Below are 22,801 nucleotides of genomic sequence, written 5' to 3'. Positions count from 1 at the left end.
ACACGGTGCCAAGAGAAGTTTGGGATCATTTATTCATGCAATGTTGCAAACACCAAGGAAGCGGTTCAAACCTGTCGTGTTTAAAATAGGACTGCTTCGCTGTTGCTAAACTTGTTAAAACTTTGGTGTAAACTTTTGCCGAAAAAGTCTGCTAGTACTCGAGCCCTGTAAATGGGGATGGTATGTTTCAGGTCACAAAAACAGGCCCATTGCGAAGCTGCGATCACATTTCAGAAGCGATAAAGCAGCACATTGCTGAAATTTCTCGTCTTGACTACAAAAAAATGGTGAACAAAAAATCCATCCTCGTTGGCGTTCCTGTTTAATGACCGACGAAGCTAGGGATGCGAAAAATTAATCTCGCCCGAAACACTCGGGCAGCCCCACGGCGCCCGCTCATCCTTCCATCGCCGCCCGTGTCCAAGCGATTTCGTCGCTGTACAACTTTTCATCCATCCACCGGTCAATCCTTGAGCGAGGAGATTGATTGCCTTCACTTTCACTGGGCCACGCCGATAGCGTGTGCACGCGTTTCTTGTCGGAGGAGGCGGGTTTTTTGTTGTCTCTTTTTCCTCATTTTCACACAGCAACAACGCACACAAAATGACGGAATTCCGAAAATTGGACGGAAACAAGAGGACAACGAGCTGCCACATTTCCATCGCCGCCCTTGCCCAAGCTAAGCGTCGGCGGATGGATGCTGAGCTGCGGCGCAGATTTTAATTCCCCTAAAAGCATCGCCAGCAAAGCATCCGGCCCTCACTTTCTCAACCGTGGTCATCGTCATGGTGGGCCCGCTTTGATCAAGTTTAACGCAGGCTGCGGCGTAAATTGGAAGCTTTTTCGCTGCGCAGGCACGCACAGGGTGAGACACAGCACAGCAGACGCGTCCATGTCGGGCGGTGGAATTTTGCTTCGCCATTATTAATTAACTCGGATATAAACGTTAATTCATCACGTTGGAATTTCGCTTCGACAGTAGAATGCCGGAAATCCGTCGTGCCATTGTGGCAGGAGGGGGGGGTGATGGGTCGAAGGATCCTTACCGGAAGGTGCCGGAAAGTAGATTGATTGAAAAATTATCTTCCAAAATTGAATAATCTGCACGCGTTAGGCAGTGTAGTAGCGGGCAAGTCAACGGACAGTTGCCTTCAATTCTTCTCCTCGCAAGCGGGAATATTACCAATTTTAGGGGAAAGCATCGTGCAAAAAAAAAAAAAAATCATCCACATCCCAAACACACCGACCCACCGGCTATCAATTACCGCAGTCCATCAGTCAACCGTCTCGCTTTGTTTGCCGACGACGATGACGATGGAAGCATCTACAAAATAGCTCATAAAATGTCCCTCGCGTAAGCGAAAAAGGGAGCGAAATTTACAAACACTTCGATAGCAAAATATCGACTTCAGCGAACTTAATCCTGTTTTTTTTTGTTGTTGTGTTACGACAGTTTGACTGGTTCCGCTTCATGGGCGGGTCGAGCGAATACCATTGTAAATCCCTGTACCCTGTACCGCGGCAGATTCAATGGAGACTTTTCCGCTTTGTCGCAGTTTCATTCGGCGAACCGTAATAAAGCCCCCGGACCGTGTTCAGCATTCAATCAATCATAACAGGCAAAGCGAACGGCAGACCTAAGCCCGTGACGTGCCCTGTCGAAGACACGCTTCATTTCTTCGTATCCCTTTCCTTTGGGAGGGGGGGGGGGGGGCAGGGTCTTTGGTTCATTCATACGTTTGGGAAGGGAGCGGGATGTTTTTCCGATGTTTCTGACACAATACAACACAAGTCAAGCGTACGCTGAGCAGCACGACGGTTGCATGGGTTTGCTGTTTTGCTCGATGGGAATTTTCTATGCATTAATGCGCTTTGCTCAAATCCACAACGCACGGCTCTCAACGTCGTCCGTTCGGTGGCGTAATCAAGATAGATTTTCAATAGATTTCTTTTCTCTCCGTCTGCCTAACTCCGTCTTGGCAGTGCGCCCCACACTGACAGCAGGGATTCGTTTCCAATCTGATCATACGTCTACCGCGAGGAACATACTCGCCGGCTCACGTGCGCTTTCTTGAGCTTGAGTTCGTGGTGGCGCTCCTGGCAAATGCATTCTAGCATAAGTTTACTACAGAAAGAAGCGAAAACTCTTCCTTCTAGACGTCTGAGGAAATGATCCTCATCATGCTGCCATATTTCTATGTCATATTGAGGATTTTTCAGTTGCATTACGTTATTCACAATGGAAATGATGTGCCACTGAAGAGCAACCGGCGCGGAAGTGTATGCTCTGTGTAGCTTGAACTATTGGTATAGAATGCATGCTTGAGCTGAGGAGTTGAGGAGTTTGTACATCAGAACATTGATTATGCAACACAGAGCAGATTATCATGCTATTGAGAACTACGATGCAACAGATCAGCAAGAGAGCTGTGTGGTTGTTACTGAGGGGAATGACATAAAGATGATTGATTTGTCGTTTTATGTAGGAATATTGAAAAAGTTTTGTTATGAGACCATGTTTTGTGTTTTATTAGTTGGGAGTTACTTCCCTGTGTTTGTCTGAACTAGCCTTTAAAGCTATTTTTAGCTTTCACACAACGCGCCAACTCCATTGTTCTGCTGTGTTATCAAACGTTAATGCACGAGGTGTGAAATAAAGCGGGCCAAGTTCAACACAAACGTAAAGCCAACAAAGTAGAGGCTCCGTAGAATCCACACAAACACCAATCTTAACAAGCACCGTTCCCGGAAAACCCTTCACGTTCATAATGGAGCTTGCTAAAATGGGATATGCCGGGATAGGGAAGTGAAACGTTCGATAATACCACCATTGCCAGCAGTAGCCGCAGCATCATGGAAGCAGGACAACTTTCAGACCACCGGCAATCCAATTCCTCACCCCGCTCGCACGCCTACGGCCACGGGACATTGCCAGCGCCGAGTGTTGAGATCAATTTTCACGGCCGACATTGTATTTGCGGGAGCTTTTGCTTCGTATTCTTTTCGTACGATTCCTGGAATGAGTTCGAGTCCTGCCGGGCTCGAAGCCATACCCGAGCCCCAACGTTACCAGAGGAGCATTGAACTGGGCTATATGAGCGAACAAAGCGGATCTGAGGGGAGGGGGGGGGACTGCGGTCCGGTCGTCAGGGTCCCGGGTGTGCTGCTATTCATTTGTTAGCCTCACGGGTTGCATTATTATTGCTCGTTTAGCATTTCTAGCAGCGAGAAATAAGAAATGGTTTGCCGCAAAAGGGGAGGGGGGGAGACCTAGGCTTTATGCGCTTTCGCTATCCTACCATCCAGCAGCCATTTGAATTCAGCACATTGTGTTCGACAGTTTTACACATAGCTATATCTACATTGCAGACGCTATACCATATTGTTTGACGCTAAATGTGCCTCCGTTCGTGATCTTGTGGAATGGAAAAAAAACGTTTTCATGTTGTTGAAAGTCTCCCCGACGATTGTTGAAATCTTCCCGGAAAATCGACAAAGTGAAGTTAGCGGGAGAACATTTCTGCGAAATTAAGGTTAATAATGGTTGGCTCATGAACCTTTCGCAGTTTGGTTTGCTTGAAAAGAGGAAATTTAGGGTTTCTGGTTTGATAAAAAAGGATGAAACTAACGATTATTTAGCTTCTAACGCAATTCTCTATAAAAAACGACATAACAATCTTTTTAAACAAATGTTTGCATACTTTTAGGCGCTGTGTTTGGGCCATTCAAGAGCGTTGAACAGATGCGCTACTTGAGCAAAAATTGACTGTTACTTTTTTCATGCTTTCTCGCTATGAAAATCCAATCCAATATCAATTCTTGCTAAGCATAGGTATGTTGCATCAATGTCGCAACAAATTCTACAATATAAACCACAAGAGAGAAAACCGGAAACCAAATCAATCTAATGGGTTTCCACAGCATTAAGCAATTCGATCGAGATGATAGATAGTAGCACTGTGGTGGCAATACTTTCCTACTGCTTTCTCGTTGGATTTGCCGCTCTCAGGCTCTCATTCGCCTCATTAGCATAATCGAGTGCTCCAAATAGATCATTTACGGTTTCATCATTCCCGTGTACCTTTCCAGTGCAGGCAGAAGAAGAACGTGCCAGCAAGGCCAAAGCGAACATTTCACATCGAACTATCATAGCGTGAAGCTCACTGCAACTATCGCGCTGCACCTCAACACCTGAAATAAATAAAAAATCCGCATACCAAAATTATCGGGCACAGCATCAACTACGGCACAATACCCCCCCCCCCCCCCCACCCTACCCAATCGAAACGACACATGAAACCGATCAGAATGTAAAACAGCTGCACACTGCTCAAGCACTTTTACTTAATCGAATTTTCAAATCGTTTGCAGGACGGTTTGAAGTAGAGTTCTTTCTATTTTTTTTTTGGCGAAGTGTGCAACGGCATAGAGTGTATTCACCACACGAAGTGAATCATCTGAGGAGCTGAAGTTGCATCCATCATCAGGCCATTTCGTCCATGGTTCAGAATTAGTTTTTTCTTTGCTTTCTTTTTTTTTAACTTACACTCACTACCACCGTGAGACACTCTCACCGCTGGGTTGTATTTCAAGCAGATGGACCCTTTGGTCGCACAACGCCATAAAAAGCGAGAGAAAAAAGGCGGCGGAATGCTTGAGCGGTTTCATGCGACAGTACCGTAGATCAGGTGCTGCCAAAGCGATGCTCGAAAAGGCAGCACCATCAGAGGTTTTTTTTTTGGTTTTGTTTGTTGAGTCGGGAAAGTTTTTCTTTAAAAGAATGCCGAGAAAACACCTGAAACGAGCGACCAAAGATAGTGCTCGAGCAAATGTCAGCCACCTGCATCAGCTTGAAAGGAAACCAGCTTGAAAGGAAAGAGTTTCCGATTAGCATAAACCATCAGCCAGCTCATTTGTCAGCAGATGACATTCAATAAAGTTGGCAAAGACTGCCGGTGGATGCAAACAAGATATTTAACGGGGAAACCAGCACCCAGCGATGTTAGGTACTTCGGGGGCGAAGTCGGGCGAATACTATATATTGTTATGTTCAAAGTTTCTTTGACAAAAATGCAAAAAAAAATAAAGTATTGAAGCTTGGACACCTTCTCCTATTTGCTAAAAAAAAAGAAATGAAAATTAGATAGTATCAGCCGTTTGAAAACCGTACGACCAATGACGGCATCCCCCCTTTGTTATTTTGTCTGAGCGCAGTTCCCTTGTTATCTGATTCCACGGTTTCCACAACCTTCGCATCGATTTAACAAACGAGCAAAGAATCGATCTTCGGCAAAAGTTTACATCAATCTTCGCGTACATTGCAAACCCATCGCGCCGTGCGTTGTCGATCGTGTTTGATTTCGCCGTAATGCTTGCTGCCTCACCGCCGTCACCGTTCTGCAGTGACATACTATCGCTCAAGCAATGCCGGCTGCCAGTGGAAATATTTGACAGATGTCGAAGCATCTCGGTGGCGGAACGTGACGAAGCGGACACTCGAAGCGTGTTTATTTTCTACTCAATGTTGTGGCATGGAGACGCTAGGGATAGTTATTTTTTTGTTTGCTGCATCTTTCTCGCTTTATCAAACTTTGCTTGCAAGCAGGAGCTGTGTAGCAGACGGTGTACAGAAGAAAAGGGGTAACATAACATGCAGTCGATCTTGCCTAACGATGGGGCGCTACTGAAGTCGAGGGTTGGACGGTTAATTTACGTTCCATTCACCAGTGACTGATTGCGGGAGAGGTTGACTGATGTACCGAAAGTTTCTTGCCATCGTCCGCGCCAGTTTTCTAGCTCAGTGTCGTGGCATGATGGCAGTACCATTTCAGATGCTACTCCGAACTATGATGATGATGGTGATGGTGATAAAGGTGATTGAGAAATGGATGTAAAATGAGAAGACGCAAAGCTTAAATGAAAACACAATCAGAGGAACAACGAGAGAAAACGAAAGATGAATCTGGCTTGAATATGGTCGGTCGCTTTTGAATGAACCACGGCCTTGGTCGATAGTTACGCCCGTTAGTTGTTGGTTGAACTTTAAGTAAGAGCAGCTTGCAAGATTCATGTTTAACAATGCCAAATAGAAAACATGATAAATAAAATTGGCTACATATTGTTGTCTATTAACGTTTTGACACGAAACTGCTTAACTCCCAAAAAGATGTTTTTCCAACTGACTATATGTTAAAACAATGTAAGTTATACTGTTAGTTCTAACTAGCCAACTCTTACTATCCTCGATCAGTTCAATTATTGACAAACTTTCCACAGAATGTAGTACCATCAATGATGTAAACTTTCTCCTACAGAATGGGACACGCTATCGAAACCTTTGCCTGATTTGCCAAGAAAATCGACAATCCTAAACCGTTTGCATCAGCTTCTCCTTACATTCATCACGCAGTCACCTACTTTCCACCCACACCGAAATTGGACGGCAAGCAAATAGCAAAGATGCTCATAAAACTTTTTCCTTTGGTTTGCAGGGGTAAAAAAAAACACACAGCACACACACCGTCTGCCAGCGTTGGCTTGAGTTACTAAAATTTATTATTCAATCATCGCATGTTCACTGCTCGTATAATTCCGGCCGGTGGAACAGTTGGACGAACGGCTCCATCTTGCCACCTGCTGGAACCATCGATAAAACGACCGCACTGCAACGGTTCGGGTACGGTTGCTTCAGCTAAGTTTGTCTCTCAATATTTCGGTTCAGGTTTTCTTTTTTAGCACATATCAATTGCCTGTCGAAGGATGCAAAAAAAACCCCGCCCCAAGAAACTCTGCATGACAAGAAATAATAGACTAGAGTTTGCGGAAAGCGGAACAAACCTGTTCCGAGCGAAATGAGGTAAAGAATAGAAAAAAAGAGCAAGATGGAGCGACCGGGCGAACGTAGACACCAATCTGACGAACTTCTCTTCCTCCTTCCGGAGCGCTGTCGCGTCAAGCGCGTTCAAGTAGAGTCACATTGACATCGAGAGCGCAGCTGAAATGCTTCAAATGCACGGAAGACACTCTCCGCTCCTTCCCCTACTCCCCTTCCTGGCCCACAGAATACGCTAAATCGATAGCAATAATACGAGAAATGATACTTTCAAGTGGTTCTCGTGCAACTTCTGCAACTGTGCAAGAGGTGGTGGGTAAGAAAAGGCGCGACGTCGGATCCGGGCCGGGTACAAACTTATCGAAACTATCGTCGGTCGGTTCAGGGCACGGGGAGAAAGGTTTCGTGATAGAAGGTCTTAGAAATTGAAAGACTGTTTCGATTGCTGCGCAACCGCTTGGTAAAAGTTGTATCGACAGTTTGGAGCAAATCCCCACAGAAGTGGGCTTCGCTGCAAACTGAACCACTTGGAACTGAAACTCGTCCCATGGAAGAACGATGCGTTTTCCATCACCATGGTCACACATGGTGGATTGATTTCATTCCGTTTAGCTTGTGTCACGATTTTTATTTGTGCGAGATGAATCGAGGTTTTTTTGCTTTCAAATTTCTCAACACGTTTTACTGTATGCGAGATTGTTATTTGATTTGTTGTATGATGAAAATTGGTTATGGCGAGAAATTAAAAGGAGAAAAACTATACACATTTCGGAGCAATTTAAAGGAGCAATATATTTGCGTTGCTATTGAATACTTCAATCAAGAACCAAGATGGGTCAAACTGAAAATCCAAGTTCTACGAACGAAGTCTAAGAAATAGTGTCCAAACGAAGGTTTAATCCATCACACCACAGTTTTCCGGTCTAGAGCACATCTAATACCTTCATCCCGTAAACTACAATCCATTCCCTGATGAAGTTTGGAGCCCATTTGTGTTGCTTTTTTTTGTGTCGCTGTGTCTTAGAATGAAAGATACAGAGCATTGTATTGAACGGAAAGCCACACTACACACGCTACAGACAGCATTTCAATTGATGTTTAACAATCCCGTCTCATCCAAATGCATGGCAATGGGCCAACTTTTTCAAACAACCGGAAGAATAAAGCTACTGTCTGTGTTATCTTCTTTCGGTTGCCTCTTTTGTGTTTCCATCGCGCACCGTGCAAAGGAAGCTAAATAAAGAGCAGCACAGAATACGTAAGTGGAAATAAATCCAACGCTTTTCCACGGAGTTCCATACAAAACCAGCCCCCGATCAATGCAGGCACTGCAACGGATGCAACTGACGCGTTGAAAGCAGGTGAGAAAAAAATCTTTTTTTTGTGTATGTAGGTTGTGTGATTGCTTTCTAGTACGTATCATCGAACATGCCGGATACAGGTAGCAGAACAATGTGAAAAATAAGAATCACACAACGGTTGTGTTGATGAAAGGCTTTTTTTTATGTAGAAGTCCACTCCGGTGAGGCTAACGCCATGGAGACGCCTGGTGGATGATCAGTATTGCGATAAAGCTCATGGAGACGCCTGGTGAAAGATCAGAATAGTAATAAACGTCATGGAGGCGCCCGGTTAAAGCTAAAGCGCACTAAAGCAGCCCGTTTTTCAATAAGAGTTTTATGCTCAAAATGTATAAAATTCAGCAGAAAAGGCATTTTGTGCATTTTGTACCATCAATGCAAAATAAGTTATGGACGCGCGTGGCACAAGACGACAAAATCTATTGATTTACTTATTGAAGTAAGGTTATGAACACAAGTAAGGTTGCTCTTACAAAACGGTCAGAACATTCGTCCACTTTTTAATAACATTAAAATATAACATTAAAATATTTGCCGGTCTCGTAGTACAGTCGTCAACTCGTACGACTTAACAACATGCCCGTCATGGGTTCAAGCCCCAAATAGACCGTGCCACCATACGTAGGACTGACTATCCTGCTATGGGGTGAAATCAATTAGTCACTGAAAGCCAAACCCACAAGAGGTAAAGGCAGGCCTTGACCGACAAAAGTTGTTGTTGAGCCAAAGAAGAAGAAGAAGAAGAAAATATAACATTTTGATGTGCTGAAGCTGAGAGCAGTCGTTTAAATCGTTCAACACAAAGTAAGCTTTAAAGCGTTTACCACCGGCGCATGCAAATTGCACCGTTCAGTCCTGAAGTGGGGTTGCAATTTTAAACATTTTCGTTTCGTCATTAAAATTTATTATTTACGAGGGCACTTTTTAATTCGCCATTCCGGTCACCGCGTTGTACACAATGTTGTTTCTCGCTACCCAAAGAGAATAAAGCATTATTTTTTTCCTGCTTCGGTTTACTCAACGTGCTACAACCCCCTCCTTCTGCTGAGCAGTTGCAGTAGCAATTGCTGCAGGAAGTACTACACAGACAAAAAACAACGAACAGGCTTTTTCATTCCTTCTTTTTATCGCTCACATACGCTGGCCCACGCATACAATCGGCGATTGGAGCGGCCTGGTGCCACAGGGCGCACATTGCAACCCTACAATCTGCTACCGTATCAACACGATCACGCTTGGTTTATCGTCAACGTGGCGTTTCCGACATGGGGCTGTTATATCCAAGCAGAGAGGAAGTGAAAAAACACAGTTAAATAAAACATGCACATGCACATACGAGCGAAAATGTACACCATTTGGACGGGTGCACGGGCTCACTCATTCCACCTTTTGGCGCACTGGCTATCAGCGCGTCGCTCTCTTCCCTGCTTAACTGCTTTTACCTGCGTACACATTTCCGCTTTAAAGCGGACAAACATTTTCATTTAAAATCGCTCTTTTTTTTCACTTACTGCTACTGCTGCTGCTGTTCAAATATTCTTATCGGAAGCTTAAACCGTCTGCTCTACCCCTTCGCTTAGCACCGCCTTTCCAGCGCTGGAACCATTCATTCAACGCTACTCAGTTGTCTGCGTTCAACTGATGCGTTCCTGTTGCATGCTCAGTGCATGCTCTTGCTGGTGTTGTTGCACACAGCCCACGTTTGGGAAAGTTAACTGACCTGCAGGCTACACGGAAGTTGCAACTGAAACGTACGCTCGTCGCATCCTTCCATTCCGGCTTTCCACCCATCGGCTTAGTTAATGAATGTTTACTGTGTGACTGATGATGGGAACGGGCCAAACACGGGTGGTACACGGAAGGCTTTTACCCTGCACTATCTGCAAACACACACACACACACACACACAAATCCAGTCCCCGGTACGAGAGCATGTACACGATTCGTTTCAAAGGCAATAAAAAAAGTGGTTCGTTAGCTTCGCTATTGCCAAGGCCTCCATTATGCAACTGCAACCATCCCTCACCGGTGGGTGTGAGGAGTTAGTTGAAAATCGATGCGGTCCGTACCGGGGCAATACACATACAGTGAAATAAAACTAACGACTTGCTGCAGTAATAATAGTAATAATAATAACGTACGGACGAGTGAACTGCAGCCGGTTGCGGTTGACTGAGCTGGTTGAAAAATTGACCTACTCCTGCACCGACCTTATCTAAGCATTGGCCGTTCCGGTCGCAGTCGCATGCATTTCTAATGAAAGCTATCCTGCCTGAGTTGCAATGGGAAAGCTTTGCATAGTAATCAACTCATCAGCTCAGTAACGCTACACACATCCATACATCCAAGCACCCATCCAGGTTTAGAATTGGTGCGATGTGGGCTTTACGAATCTAAATTGGATATTTTGTTTTTTGGTTGTTTTTTGATGCACCATAGACAGGAAGCAATTGATGGAAAATGATGGATTTCTGAAAAGGTTCTTTCACAAGTGTATGTTCCAACATTTACATATTGTAAGTTTTTTTTTGATGATTTGCATCCCTACCAATTACGATTGGCCAGTGCCAAGAGACAACATAGGCCATGGAAGAAGTTATTTCAACAATTTTTGAATAACACCAAAATGATGATTGCTCCAAATGGCTAAACCAAATGTGTACAGCTTTTGCTGCTTATTTAAAAGTATCGTTCGTTAAAGAAATAGAAAACCTAAATTACTTGACAAATTGATGGAATTGATTCAATTTCCGACTCGAATGCAATCAGAACGACGTAATCTTTTAAGATCCTTTTAGAATGTTACAATCGAACCAGATTTAAGGCATAGTTACACCGTTAAACATAACGAATCAACACACTGCACTAGACTCACGTCTTCACTGCTTTAATAAACTGCTGCATCTTCTGCTGCGCACCAAGCCTGCAATTGTCGATCACCGTGTTCCATCCCTCCTCCAATGCACAATGCGAACATCCCAAAAATCAACCGAATAACCTGCACTTTCTTCCCCCCACGCCACACACACACACATCTCATCCTTGCCTACCTTTTTGAGCATTTCCTCCAGGGACTCCATGTCGAGATTGCAGTAAAGGTTGGTGCTGTTGTTGAGCATCGGATTGGAGCAGTAGTAGTTTTTGGCCCGCACCAGCAGATGCTGATGGTGGCCCAGTTTCCGGCCGGCGATCGGGGTGCTGCGGGCGGACGATGCCGCTAGCGTCCCGGGCGGCCCGGGCGGCGACGGCGACAGGCGCTTGTGAGCCGGGGAGGCACCGGCCGAAGACGTGGTGCCGCCGCCTCCGCTGCCCGCAGCGAGATGCTCGATCAGGAAGTTATGGTAGCCGCCCTTCGGTGGAGGCGTTTCCAGCAGCAGCAGTATCGTGGCTAGGTCCATTGCGCATCAATCGGTGTTGGGTGCGAACACAGGCACGAGTACGTCGATGGGACCGATGATAACGAGGTCGATACGGGCGAACGATTTGTTCGGCGGCGCAAAGCGAAGCGGCAAACAAAAGCAAGCAAGCGAAAGCGGGTCGGCAAAACGCGAGCGGCAAGCGGCATTAACGCGCACTGGCGGTGGCGGCGACTGGAGTGATGGTGTGGAGTGGCAAGCACTGGCTTCTCAAGCACTGGCCCCAAGAAGGAGCCCACATATCCTATCAACCCCGAACGACAGTGCGAATATAGTGCGGTCACTGCTAGGGCGTAGCTTTGATGGTGTTTGTTTATTTTGAGATACAGTGAATGTTTTTCTATGTTTTTCACGCTCTTCTTTTGCACCAAGAGTGTGTGTGTGTGTATTAGTGGTTTCCCTTTCTAGGACGGTGGAGTTGCACGGCCAGCCAAACGCTTATCGATTACAACGCGATGATGAGGTTAAAGAACGTATCGCCACCATGCTGCTGGCAGGATGCTGCACGGCCCCTGATGGGCGGCTGGTACGGTGGCGCCTCTCGCTGGCCGGATGGTTTCGATTGCTCATGCTGGTTTATTAGCGTACTTTACGTCTTGTTTATCGGCTTTTGCAAGCTAGGCTCTTTCTTTTTTTTGTTAAAAGAAGAACACTTGTAAGCATTCTGTATTATTGTTTGGCAATGATTTACTTTACAAAACCAATGCAAAACTGTGTACACTTTCTGCTGTTTTATAATTTTTTGCTATCAGTCAAATCACTTCTTCTGACAAGTCATGCAAAATGCGACTAAACCATGTAATCTTTGAAGCAAATCATACAGAAACCAAACAAAAGCAAGCGCAAATATGTATCTTTTTCAAAACGATTCCACACGATTCAACACACCTCCACTGAAAACACTCCTATCATTAACTCATCATCACACCAAAGCACAGCATTCTCGCTTGCTTCACGCATTAAAGAGACACTATTTTCTTTCACAAACGAACACCCAATGTATTCACCAATTCACACACTGCATTGAGCGTTATTTAAACGATATTAACTATTTCTCTTCCATTCACTCATTCATTCACTTTACAGAATTATCTACTCAAAATAGAGCGAACCGCTGCACACCACAGCGAAGCAGGACGATTTGTTTGATAGTGTATGCTTTAAATTCACCACCAATGTGACCCAAAACACACACTCGACACTCGAATCGCGGAACAGCGCAACCTTCAGTAAGCCGTGTTCGCGCACCGTGTAAGAAAGCGACACATCCAGCACGGTCGACGGTTAACCCATCACTAGCATCCTGACGGGTGCGCTCGTTTCCTCGGGCGGACACAAAAGCCACACATTCCTTAACTTCGCACACGGCGAGAACGTACTATTTTCCCCGAGTACCGAAGAAACCGAGCATCCTCTGCGAGCGAAAGCGCTGGAATCCTTGGTGGCCTGGAAAATGAGAGGACAAAGAGAGCACAGGAGAGCCAAATGGTAGCGCAGCGCGCTCGTACCGGTACACCAGAGAGATGGTAAACAAAGGTAACTCACGCTCTCGGGTGAGCAGCAAAAGGGCAAGGATTCGCTGTCAGCAGATCCGCTCACAATGTAAAGGAAATTCATCGGCGAAATGAATGTCCCACTCTTTTGTTGGGTAGAAATGTGCTGGCATCGGGCGCGGAACTCAATTCACTCTCAGCTGTGGTGAGAATGGCGAGGAACAATCTCTTAGAGCAGAGACCAGCGAAAAGGGCGGCGGTTAACAGAAAATTCTTCACTTTGTTTATCTCGTCGCATGTCCTGGGAAATGGAGCCTCCGTAGAGAGTGATACTGATTATTATTTTGTAATGATTTGTTTTTTTTTAATCAATGTAAAGATAATACATTTTTATTTATTTAGTAAACACAGCATCCTTTCAAATAAAAAAACAATTATTTCTTAGCAATCAGTACTCAGTCGTTTGGGTGGACATTTTCATAACACACCTTACCTACATAATTTGTGCACTTTTTCGATCTGCTTCTAAAAAACCCCAGGTCCGATGGTCCTAGATCGGGGCTAACCCAAAAGACGATCCCAATTCACCATCGACCGGTCACGGGCAATAGGTCACGTCAGGATCGTCCAGCGACTGCGACGACGACGACGACCCACCCGCTTCGTTACGCTTCACTATTGGCCACTTTTTTGATTGGCTCGTTGGATTCTTCCTTCCGGCGGCACGACGGTCGGGGTTGCATCACGGGCATAAAATATGAGCCAAAAAGCCGGACTCCAAATCGACCCACTACTACTACTACCACCACTACCTGGTGGCTTCGTTCGATTCCATTTCCGTGTCGCATTCCGCACCACCCAAGACGACGACGGTACAAAGGGGTAAAAAATCGATTTTTTCCCTTCAAACGTTTGCATTAAAGTGGAACTGTCGAAAGCCCACACGAAACGCCGGCTAGCTTCCGGGCGGGTGAACAAGCAAAGAGGATGCGTTGATGAGGTGGGAGAGCGGGAGAGCGATGCGAAGGGAGCGGTGGAACGGTCGTTTTCGGTCGTAAAAATGATCTGATGAGTAGATGGATTTTTGGCACGGTTGATTACGATGGGACGAGTTTCTAAAAAGCGGACGGCGAAGGAAAAGGATAATAATGGGTCGAAATAAAGCGCCAAACGAGAGAAGGTGTTATTATTGCTGTTAGACTGATTAAAACGAGTTTTCTGCGTTGTTGATCCATTATTTTTTGTAAATTAAAATCATTTTTGTAGATCAAAAACAGTCAGAAACATTAAATTGGCAAAGAACTCCTCGACCAAACTTTTTGTCCCAACCGTCCAGACAAGCAATGTAAGCTATTTGCAATAAAACCCTGTTTCCCCTGGATGTCGGTCAATTTTTCAACAGCTAATCGAAACCACCGATTTTATGATGCCCATTCCCATGTACACGCTTCCATCCAGAAGGGAAATGGCACCCTGGATTCGCTTCGCTACAACTCGCAACAACCAATCGAAAACCCATAGATTGTTTCTTTACGTGCTGGTCAACTTCAAGCCCGCACCGAGCCCGTCGAGCACCGAAATAAAAAACCATAAAATTGGTCTCGCTTTCATTAACCCTCCGACGTTAAAGAGATGATGAAGGATGACGAGGGCACGCAAAAACACACGCAGCCGGACGGACCTCTTTCAACGACTCTGCTTTGCTCGCCATGCACGCTTCTTTCCGATACAGGCAATTGCTGCCGAATTGCAGAAATAGGTCAAACGCTGGTCGGTTGAACGGGAGCAAAGCACAAAGCACGCATCCCGGGCGCTTGCTGGGGTGGTTGAGCGCACATTTTTCACACTTTTCCCCAGAGGGAAAACGCACAAAACTAGCGCAGCCAAATAATTCATCTCAAAGGGTGGTATGCTCGTGGGCCGGCTATTGGTAGGGGTTGGAGGTCTCTGTAGTCAATGGGAAGTATGCCCCAAAGCCCCCACGAATGGCCCGTATCGGACTGGACATTATCATCATCACCATCATCATCGTCACTATCGTAGCCTTTCGTCCCGGTTATGTAAAGCGAAGGAAAATTCCTTCCATAATTTAAAACCACATCGCATGCTTTACCACGCTAAACCACCATCGGGAAAGCGCGTGCCTGCGTATAGTTAAAAACTGGGAAGTAAAAGCAAACGGCGCGGCGCCGTCTCCCGATTATTCCCATATTTCTGCCCCTTGCAAAGGTAGGAGCGAAAGTATGAGAAATTGATGCTCGTTGCCGGAAGAGGAAAGCTTCATAAATTGTTAAGCCTGCGTGTTTGGTCAACCTTTGCCACTGCCCGCCATTGCAGCCCGAGCAGATCTACCGTTCTGGTTGTTTGTTCCATTTTTGTTGCTTCTTTAGCAATAGCTCCAGCGGAATGAAGACCAAATATACCTTCAAGTACAGCTGAACGGCACTGTTTTGCATACAAAGGACACTTTTATTTGATGCTTTGATAGCTTTATAATAATAAAAAAGATGTTTTCATTCATCCCAGCCTATTGTACGCCAAAAAGGCCAACACACTAATGCCATTGCGTGATTTGCCGCACGAGGTATGTACCGTTGTTATGGTGGGCGGGTGCCAGGGGTCCTACTAATCTTGTGGTAAATAAGAAGTAAAGGAAAGGGAACAGCAATTTGCCCTCTAAATAAAATTGATCAATGATGCAGGTGAGTTGAGCCAGGAGCAGCACGCACTGTGTTTACCGCGAGCTAAGGCTAGAAAGTGCTCCCGCACCAGAGACAAACAGCCTTCCTTATGCCCATCCATCAGCTCTCTAATGTAGCGCGAACGGGATGCCAAGGCCCCACGGCAGGAGGGAGAAAGGCGCGCATTCTTATATTTATGCCCACTTTCAGGAATTGTTTTTATTATTTATTTGATGTCCTTTATCCGATTTCGGTGCGTAGTGTGCTGTGTCGATACCATGAACTACACTGGGTGTGGGAGGGGGGGGGGGGGGGAGGGGTGCAAGGGTAGGGAAATCTCCTTTACCGTTATGGCAACGTTTCGGGATGAATAGAAGAGGTAAGCTTATCTTGATCGGAGCATTTTTTCTTTTGAAGTGTAGTGTACATCAGCTCCACGATGAGAGCCACCTGGTTCGAGACGGAGCGGCGATACATAAATGGCATGTTTTGATTTTATATTGCCCTGTAAATAGACCGAACATAAGCCGATTCCTGTATTATCGTGCGTAAAGTTTCTGGTTTTGCTAAGAAAAAAAAACAAACACACTTTATCGTCCATGTAATGCTCAAGACCCAACAAAAAGAATAACTGGCCTATTTCTTACGCCAGCACACTGGCACTCACACACACACACACAAACAAAATAAGAAGCAACTATCTTTCGAGCTAAAAAGAAAAGGTGCGAAATCTCACCGAGCAGGCACAATCTCACCCGATAAGAAGAGACACGCGCGCCCACCTACGACCCGAATGGTTCCTTCACGGGCGCCGCTTGCTAACTGCTGCCCTCCTCCATCCATTTCCATCCACTGTCGCTGACGAATGCTCGTTTTTCATGCTTTTGCTGATCGTTAAATTTATTTTATAGCCAATTCGGGGAAGTCGTTTCTGGCTCCCGCAGCCGATGGCGTTGCATGTGCGCATACATACACCACCATCCACCACCACATCATCCTTTTGTTGTCGTCGTCCCGAGTTTATGGCCTTTGGCCCCGTAGCTGTTGCTGTTGCCGCTGGTGTGGTGGTAGTGATGGGTAGTGCCCTCACCATCATACTTGAGGGGGGCGAAAATCTCGCAAAAGTCCGGCTGGTGTCGTGTGCTGTCTTGCCCGAAGGATGAAAATTCGCTTAAAATTGTTCCCCCGCAGCACAAAGTCATATACGTACTGGAACGTTCGACGGAGAAAGGCAACAAATACGTCCACTCTAACCGTGTGTGTGTGTGTATGTTGAAACTATGTTTCCCCGAGGCAAGCTTTATACGGCTCTATGAACTGAAGCGCGAAATAAAAATCATATCGACAGTTAGCGTGTACCGAGGAATGCTTCAGTGACCACTTGCCACAGCACGTCGTATGAAATGTTTGGAAGATGTTTGGAATCACTTTCGATTTGGCTTATGATTGGGAGCAGTCCAATGCATTGTGGTACACTTCACTACACGATCAGAATGTTTAAATTTGCACATAAAATAGAGAGCATTTTCGTGGAAAGACGATTGTCCAGAGTAGGATGAATTTGTGTTATGGCTTCCAAGTTGTTTGACACGCTAGCACTCGTTAAACGCGAATCAAATCACACCCCAATGAGCTAATTGAGGTGATTTGTGTCTGAATGTATGACTCTGCTTAACGATCTGGTAGATGAAGGTTGTTCTGTTTTCACAACACAAACCATGTGGAATTGTCATACAACGACGCGGTGGTCTGTGTCTTGCTTTGTCAGTGGTTAGCTAATGATACAACACTAATTTATTCTTCCCTTCGGACCAACAAAAAACTCGATTATTTTACTCTTTTTCCTTTCGATTAAAATTCAAATTTAAATCAGTCATTTAAATTATGGGCACAGCATCACTACCAACTTTTAACTAATAGCGGCACGTGTTTTATCAGTTTGGACCTATCAAACAGCACAAAAATGGTAATGAAATTAGGTAGCAGCGCTTCACATCCTTGTCGGACATTTAAGAGCAAACAGTGCACACTTACACACTTACACACTTACACTCATACACTTTATCACCAGTAATGACTTCCCGTCCATCAGGTTGTAACGGGCGGTGCTGTTTAACTTCAACAAGCGCACACCTTGCAAAAGGCAATGAATGCTTGCCTGCGGTACCTAGGACACCTTCTTCCTTTAGCTACGAAACTTCAACCCAACCAGAGACCATGTTCTTCTCTGCAGTGACATCTTAAGCAACGTAAGCATGATGAATGGCTGTCGCCATGCGTTAGTACGGGAAATGACGTGCCCAGGTAGGACCAGTTCGTACTCAACTCACTTTTCATCGAACCGGAAATTAGTAACGTAAGTGCTGCCACGAACCAGGGCCAGCGTGTGTAGCAGAGCAGGTATGGCGCGATTCACTTTTAACAAGGGAACGATGCGTGTAGTGGAAATGCAACTAGACACCGTTTCTATAATTTCAGTATTGCTAACATGGGGCGAGCGGGATGCTCGTTGTAAGTCAAATAACCGTCACCAAGTATCCTATTTTGATGTCAAGCAACCGTCACCAGGTGTCCTATTTTGAAGAGTGTTCATTAAAAAGATGCATTTAGAGTGTTGTAGGACCATAAGTCTATTAAAGGACTACAGAGAGACGACCTTGTTAGACGACTGTACTTAAATGATTTCCATCACGATATACTGTAAAGTTGGCGCATGATCTTACAGGGTTTTCAATGATATTATTGACATGTTCAGCGAGTTGTTGATTCGTTCGGGCATATAATTGACACTTTCAGCGAGATATTGAATTGTTCGGAAGCAGGCGTTGACAAGTTTGGCGATACTATAGAGCTGTCACTTTCGTACCCCTTGGACTGCAGCTTGGATCATTCTCATCAGAAGGTAAACAAACGGTTTTCGTAAAAATATGTTTGTTTTAACTAATTCATGAATTAAACAGCTTGGGGAATGATTATTAGCTACTTTTAGGACTTTTCAGAATGAAAAATTGAACCCTGCGGCACAGTGTGTAAACAAAACAAATGACAACACTACAGAATTGCTGAACTTGTCAACGCCTGCTTACGAACAATTCAATATCTCGCTGAAAGTGTCAATTATATGCCCGAACGAATCAACAACTCGCTGAACATGTCAATAATATCATTGAAAACCCTGTATTAGTAAGTGATTCCAAAAATTCCTCTTTGCTAGAATGGTGTCGTCCTTTTATCCACAAAAACGTAAGCATAATTCAAACACAGCTTTATATCATCCTCACACCTATCAATGAACCCAGTGTAGTGTTGTTCTAAAGTTGTTTCGTTTGCTGCCTAACCGTTCTGTTGAAAATTTAATCAATTGCCACTAACACCCGCAAAACCCATTGACGCCTCTGACTCATTCATGTCAGATGCAGCGCTACTTCAAGGCCCGTGCCATTTCAAACTGCTATCATCGAATTGTCGCTTCGCTACCACTCCGCACACAAACGGAACCTGGCAGGAACCGAGATGGCGGCACAATGGCGGAAAATTCACTAACGAACGAAATCGCCAGCCAGATATCGTCAATCTCGCCCGGCCCGTAAGGAATGGAAAATGGGCCGCCCGTGTTCCACTGCAAAACGAACGCGCGTGTCTGCGCTCATCGCGAAGCGCTCGTCTCATCATTGTCACTTTGGGTGCAACATCAAAACGAATTTCCGCCAGAATTGTTGCGCACAATGTTAATTATGATAAATTATGAAACCGCATACCGGCACCAGACACGGCCGTGACCGTACCGTGTGTGTTCGTCGAATCGCACAGTCGAATCGCGCGGAACATTCACCGTAACACGGGTGCAGTTGATGGCGAGTGCCGATCGAAATGCAACGCAGATACTGCGGGAATGCAGTGTGTGTGCCCTTTCGGCTTTTGTTGGCAGATGAATTTCGTTTGATTGGGGCGTGGTGCACGGCAAATCCGAACCGAACGCGGCGCGCCCGGTTCTATTGGATGAGCAGTGTTGCGTACAGCGAAAGGTGAGCGCCACATTCCTCGTATCTCTAATGAAATATTCTCGTAAATTATTCACATTTTAGTGCGCACATGTCCATACCGAATGGCCCGCTCGGTTGCGATGGATGGATGTACGCATAACACATTTGTACCGACCGAGCAGTGCAGTGCATACGTTTATTTTTATTAATTCAACAGACCTGACCTTAAGGACACTGTTCAGTATGCAAAAAATGCTTTCAGCAGAAATTAAATTCATGAAAAGTATGAACGAGCAAGCAGATTGGACGGTTCACAAGCAGCAGTCCGCTGCAAGAGTCGAGCTCGAAATTGAAGCCACTTTGTCATACCATGGACGACCATGATGATGCTGCAGCTGCACAAAAGACAGCCATAGCATTCCGATAAGGATACGTCGATATGTAGCCGCGTTCGTTTGCTCTCTCTCTCTTCGCTGGAACGGGTGCCATTTATTGAACTCGAAACTATTTCCTTTATTAACCGACGTTATTAGCCGACGTTCGACGTATGATTGAAATTGAATTTCAATCCTCTTCCTTTTTGCCAGTGCCAAACCATGGGACTTTCCCATGACCACCGGTCACATCAATGGCCAGCGAGAGAACATAACGATTCGGGCAGTGGGCATGGCGAGTCACAAGGATTTTTGGGACGGGAACGGAAAAAGGGCGTTACCCGTTTTCTTTCCCATCCGTCAATGTTATCACAGTCCAATGCTCGATGCACGCAGTTGGAGATACACTAGTTTCACAAAATTGAAAGAACAACTCAATGGACGATGAACGAAAAGCCAATAAATGGGCCCAATCTTTCGCCTTCCCGTATCGTTTTCTTACCACAAATAAAACACTCCTTTTCGATACATTAATGTACTTCCCTGTGGATTTTCGATTGAAGGCATTGATGAAGGTTTTTTTTAATGCTTTACAAGGGAAGTTCCTTGTCTCTTCGTTATCTCTTCATCATCATTTTTTTCACACTCGAAATTCTGGGGGATTTTTAAGCTTCAGTTTTCTTATAGCATTTTTCATATTTCATATTTCATGAGGACATGTTTATTGTAGGTATCTCGACGATGGTTTTCTTTGTTTGAAATGTTTTATATTGACTGAGCGAGCTACACACAAAGAAAGATGTCAAAATATTTTTCATTTTAACGGGCGAATCTCTTAAATAAACTCTTATCCATAAGAGAATGCTTGAAAACTACAATCATATCGAAATGCTCCTCACAAAACGACCCCAAAATTCTTCCCAATGCCCAAATCCCAATCAGTGTCGGTATATTTACCTACCCTTCGTCCATCACAGTCCATTGATAAGTTCGTTTCACTTCCTCAATTTCCAGCCAACAAATAATCCTTCGGCGAATCGATTGAACCGTTCACTGGAATAGTGAAGGATCTTTTTTTTACGAATTTAAATCACGCTTCACTCAACCGAAGGGATTTTGGGAAGGTTTTCCCTGAGGAGTAGCCTAGCCTAGCATCGTTTGATGTTGGGTTGCTTTTCTCTGTTCGGCTCTACTTGCTCAATGCAAAAGCGTGAAAATACCCACAAAAGGCATAATAAATAATAAACTTACAGTTCAAAAACATCAATAAGGGTTGCTTAAAGTGAAAGGAAGAAACATCAAAACGCTAGCGATGAATGTTAGTTGATCCGTTTGTGAAAGATCCAAACACTATAGAAGAAACCCGTCAAGCTACATCTTTTAAAATGCTCCAACAGACGAAGAAGCAATTGTGTACCTTAATATTTTCCATTCTGTACTTTCAATCTACCACAAATTCAACCACACTGACATACACACCCTAAAGCAGAATGCAATTTTCCTGATTTAAATTCAGCATTACATCCAATTTTATTTTGTTGCTTATAAAACGGAATTAGCTGCACCTGTACGCGACCGCCCGAGCTACATAAACCTTGTCACCAGTGATGCCAACAACGCTCAAGGAATTCGACACAGCCCGCACGACCTACATTTCTCGCTGTAAGTGCAACCTCTCTTACCTTACGAGTTTCTCCCTGCTGTGTACTGGTCTCTTGCACCAGCTAAAACCCAGATGCTAACCGTTGCTTCTAAGCATAAAGCTGCCATTGCTACGAGTTTTTTGGCTTTCGCGCTATATCTGCAAGCGAAATTGAAACATAAATGCATTTTAACGTTTTAACTTTAGTGTGGGATTTCTTTTCCGCTTTTGGTACCGGTGTAACAAGCACTACAAAAAAAAAACTGGGAATAGAAAACATACTTTAAGCTACCCCTAAAGGGCGAGATTTTCCCATCGGAAATCTTACCTTCGACCAGGACGACGACCAGCACATCCACACAGAAGACACTCATCGGTAATGTCCATGGGGAAGATAAGAATAGCTGCAGTCATCAGATCAGAGCTTCTCTCAGGCCAGGCATCTCCGTGCCGCCGAGGGAAGGCATATTGCCACCACGCTGCTCCGCCCTATCGAGCAAAGAACGCTCTTTCACGTCCTAAACTGTCCTAGATTCATCCCGACCCACCCCAAGTCAAGCCGGAGAGCTAACTTTACTGCCATCAAGATGCTTACTTCATGGGAACGGCTCGCACCGGCTCGCTCGGGGGCACGGTAACGCGGAACAGTGCTAAACCACATCAGAGCATCATCATCTAGCCAGTGCGCTTTCCGCAAAAGCGAAGCGTAGGATAAGACACTAAACGAGATCATCCGAAAGGTAACCGATACGAGGAGCGGTCAAGAGGTGGACGAATGTGTACGGGGGGCATGTTTTCCACCTGCCTGGTCGCCGTAGGAAAATCGTTCAGTCAGCCTTTCTACTGCATTCTGGAGACCGGTGTTGGGCGGTCCGCTTCATCCAACCCACAGGCGGCGGAAAGAACACTTTTCCATCGGTTAGTTGAAGGTAACCGTGCAGCCGTCGTCGGCAAAGTAGTTACATCGTAAAAGCAAAATAAAAAAAAGAAGACAGAATGTGAACCGCATCTTTCAGTGC

At 45.1% G+C, this 22,801-nt stretch overlaps 1 protein-coding gene across 11 annotated transcripts in view; it reads right to left on the bottom strand.

The window, feature by feature from the left end:
* Positions 1 to 22,801, bottom strand: part of LOC120953582 (uncharacterized protein CG43867) — a 178,561-nt gene that overhangs the window by 78,113 nt on the left and 77,647 nt on the right. The window contains exon 1 of one of the 11 annotated variants that reach the window (XM_040373662.2): positions 11,244 to 12,412. The exons of the other annotated variants lie outside the window; for them this stretch is intronic. Within the exon in view, the coding sequence (XP_040229596.2) occupies positions 11,244 to 11,591 (348 nt within the window). The 5' untranslated portion in view covers positions 11,592 to 12,412. Of the gene's footprint in view, positions 1 to 11,243; positions 12,413 to 22,801 lie in introns of those variants that run through there. 11 annotated transcript variants of the gene reach the window in all.

This window comes from Anopheles coluzzii, chromosome 2 (assembly GCF_943734685.1).
Source record: "Anopheles coluzzii chromosome 2, AcolN3, whole genome shotgun sequence".
In the NCBI taxonomy this organism is placed as follows: domain Eukaryota; kingdom Metazoa; phylum Arthropoda; class Insecta; order Diptera; family Culicidae; genus Anopheles; species Anopheles coluzzii.
This window is presented reverse-complemented; position numbering and strand designations above follow the sequence as displayed.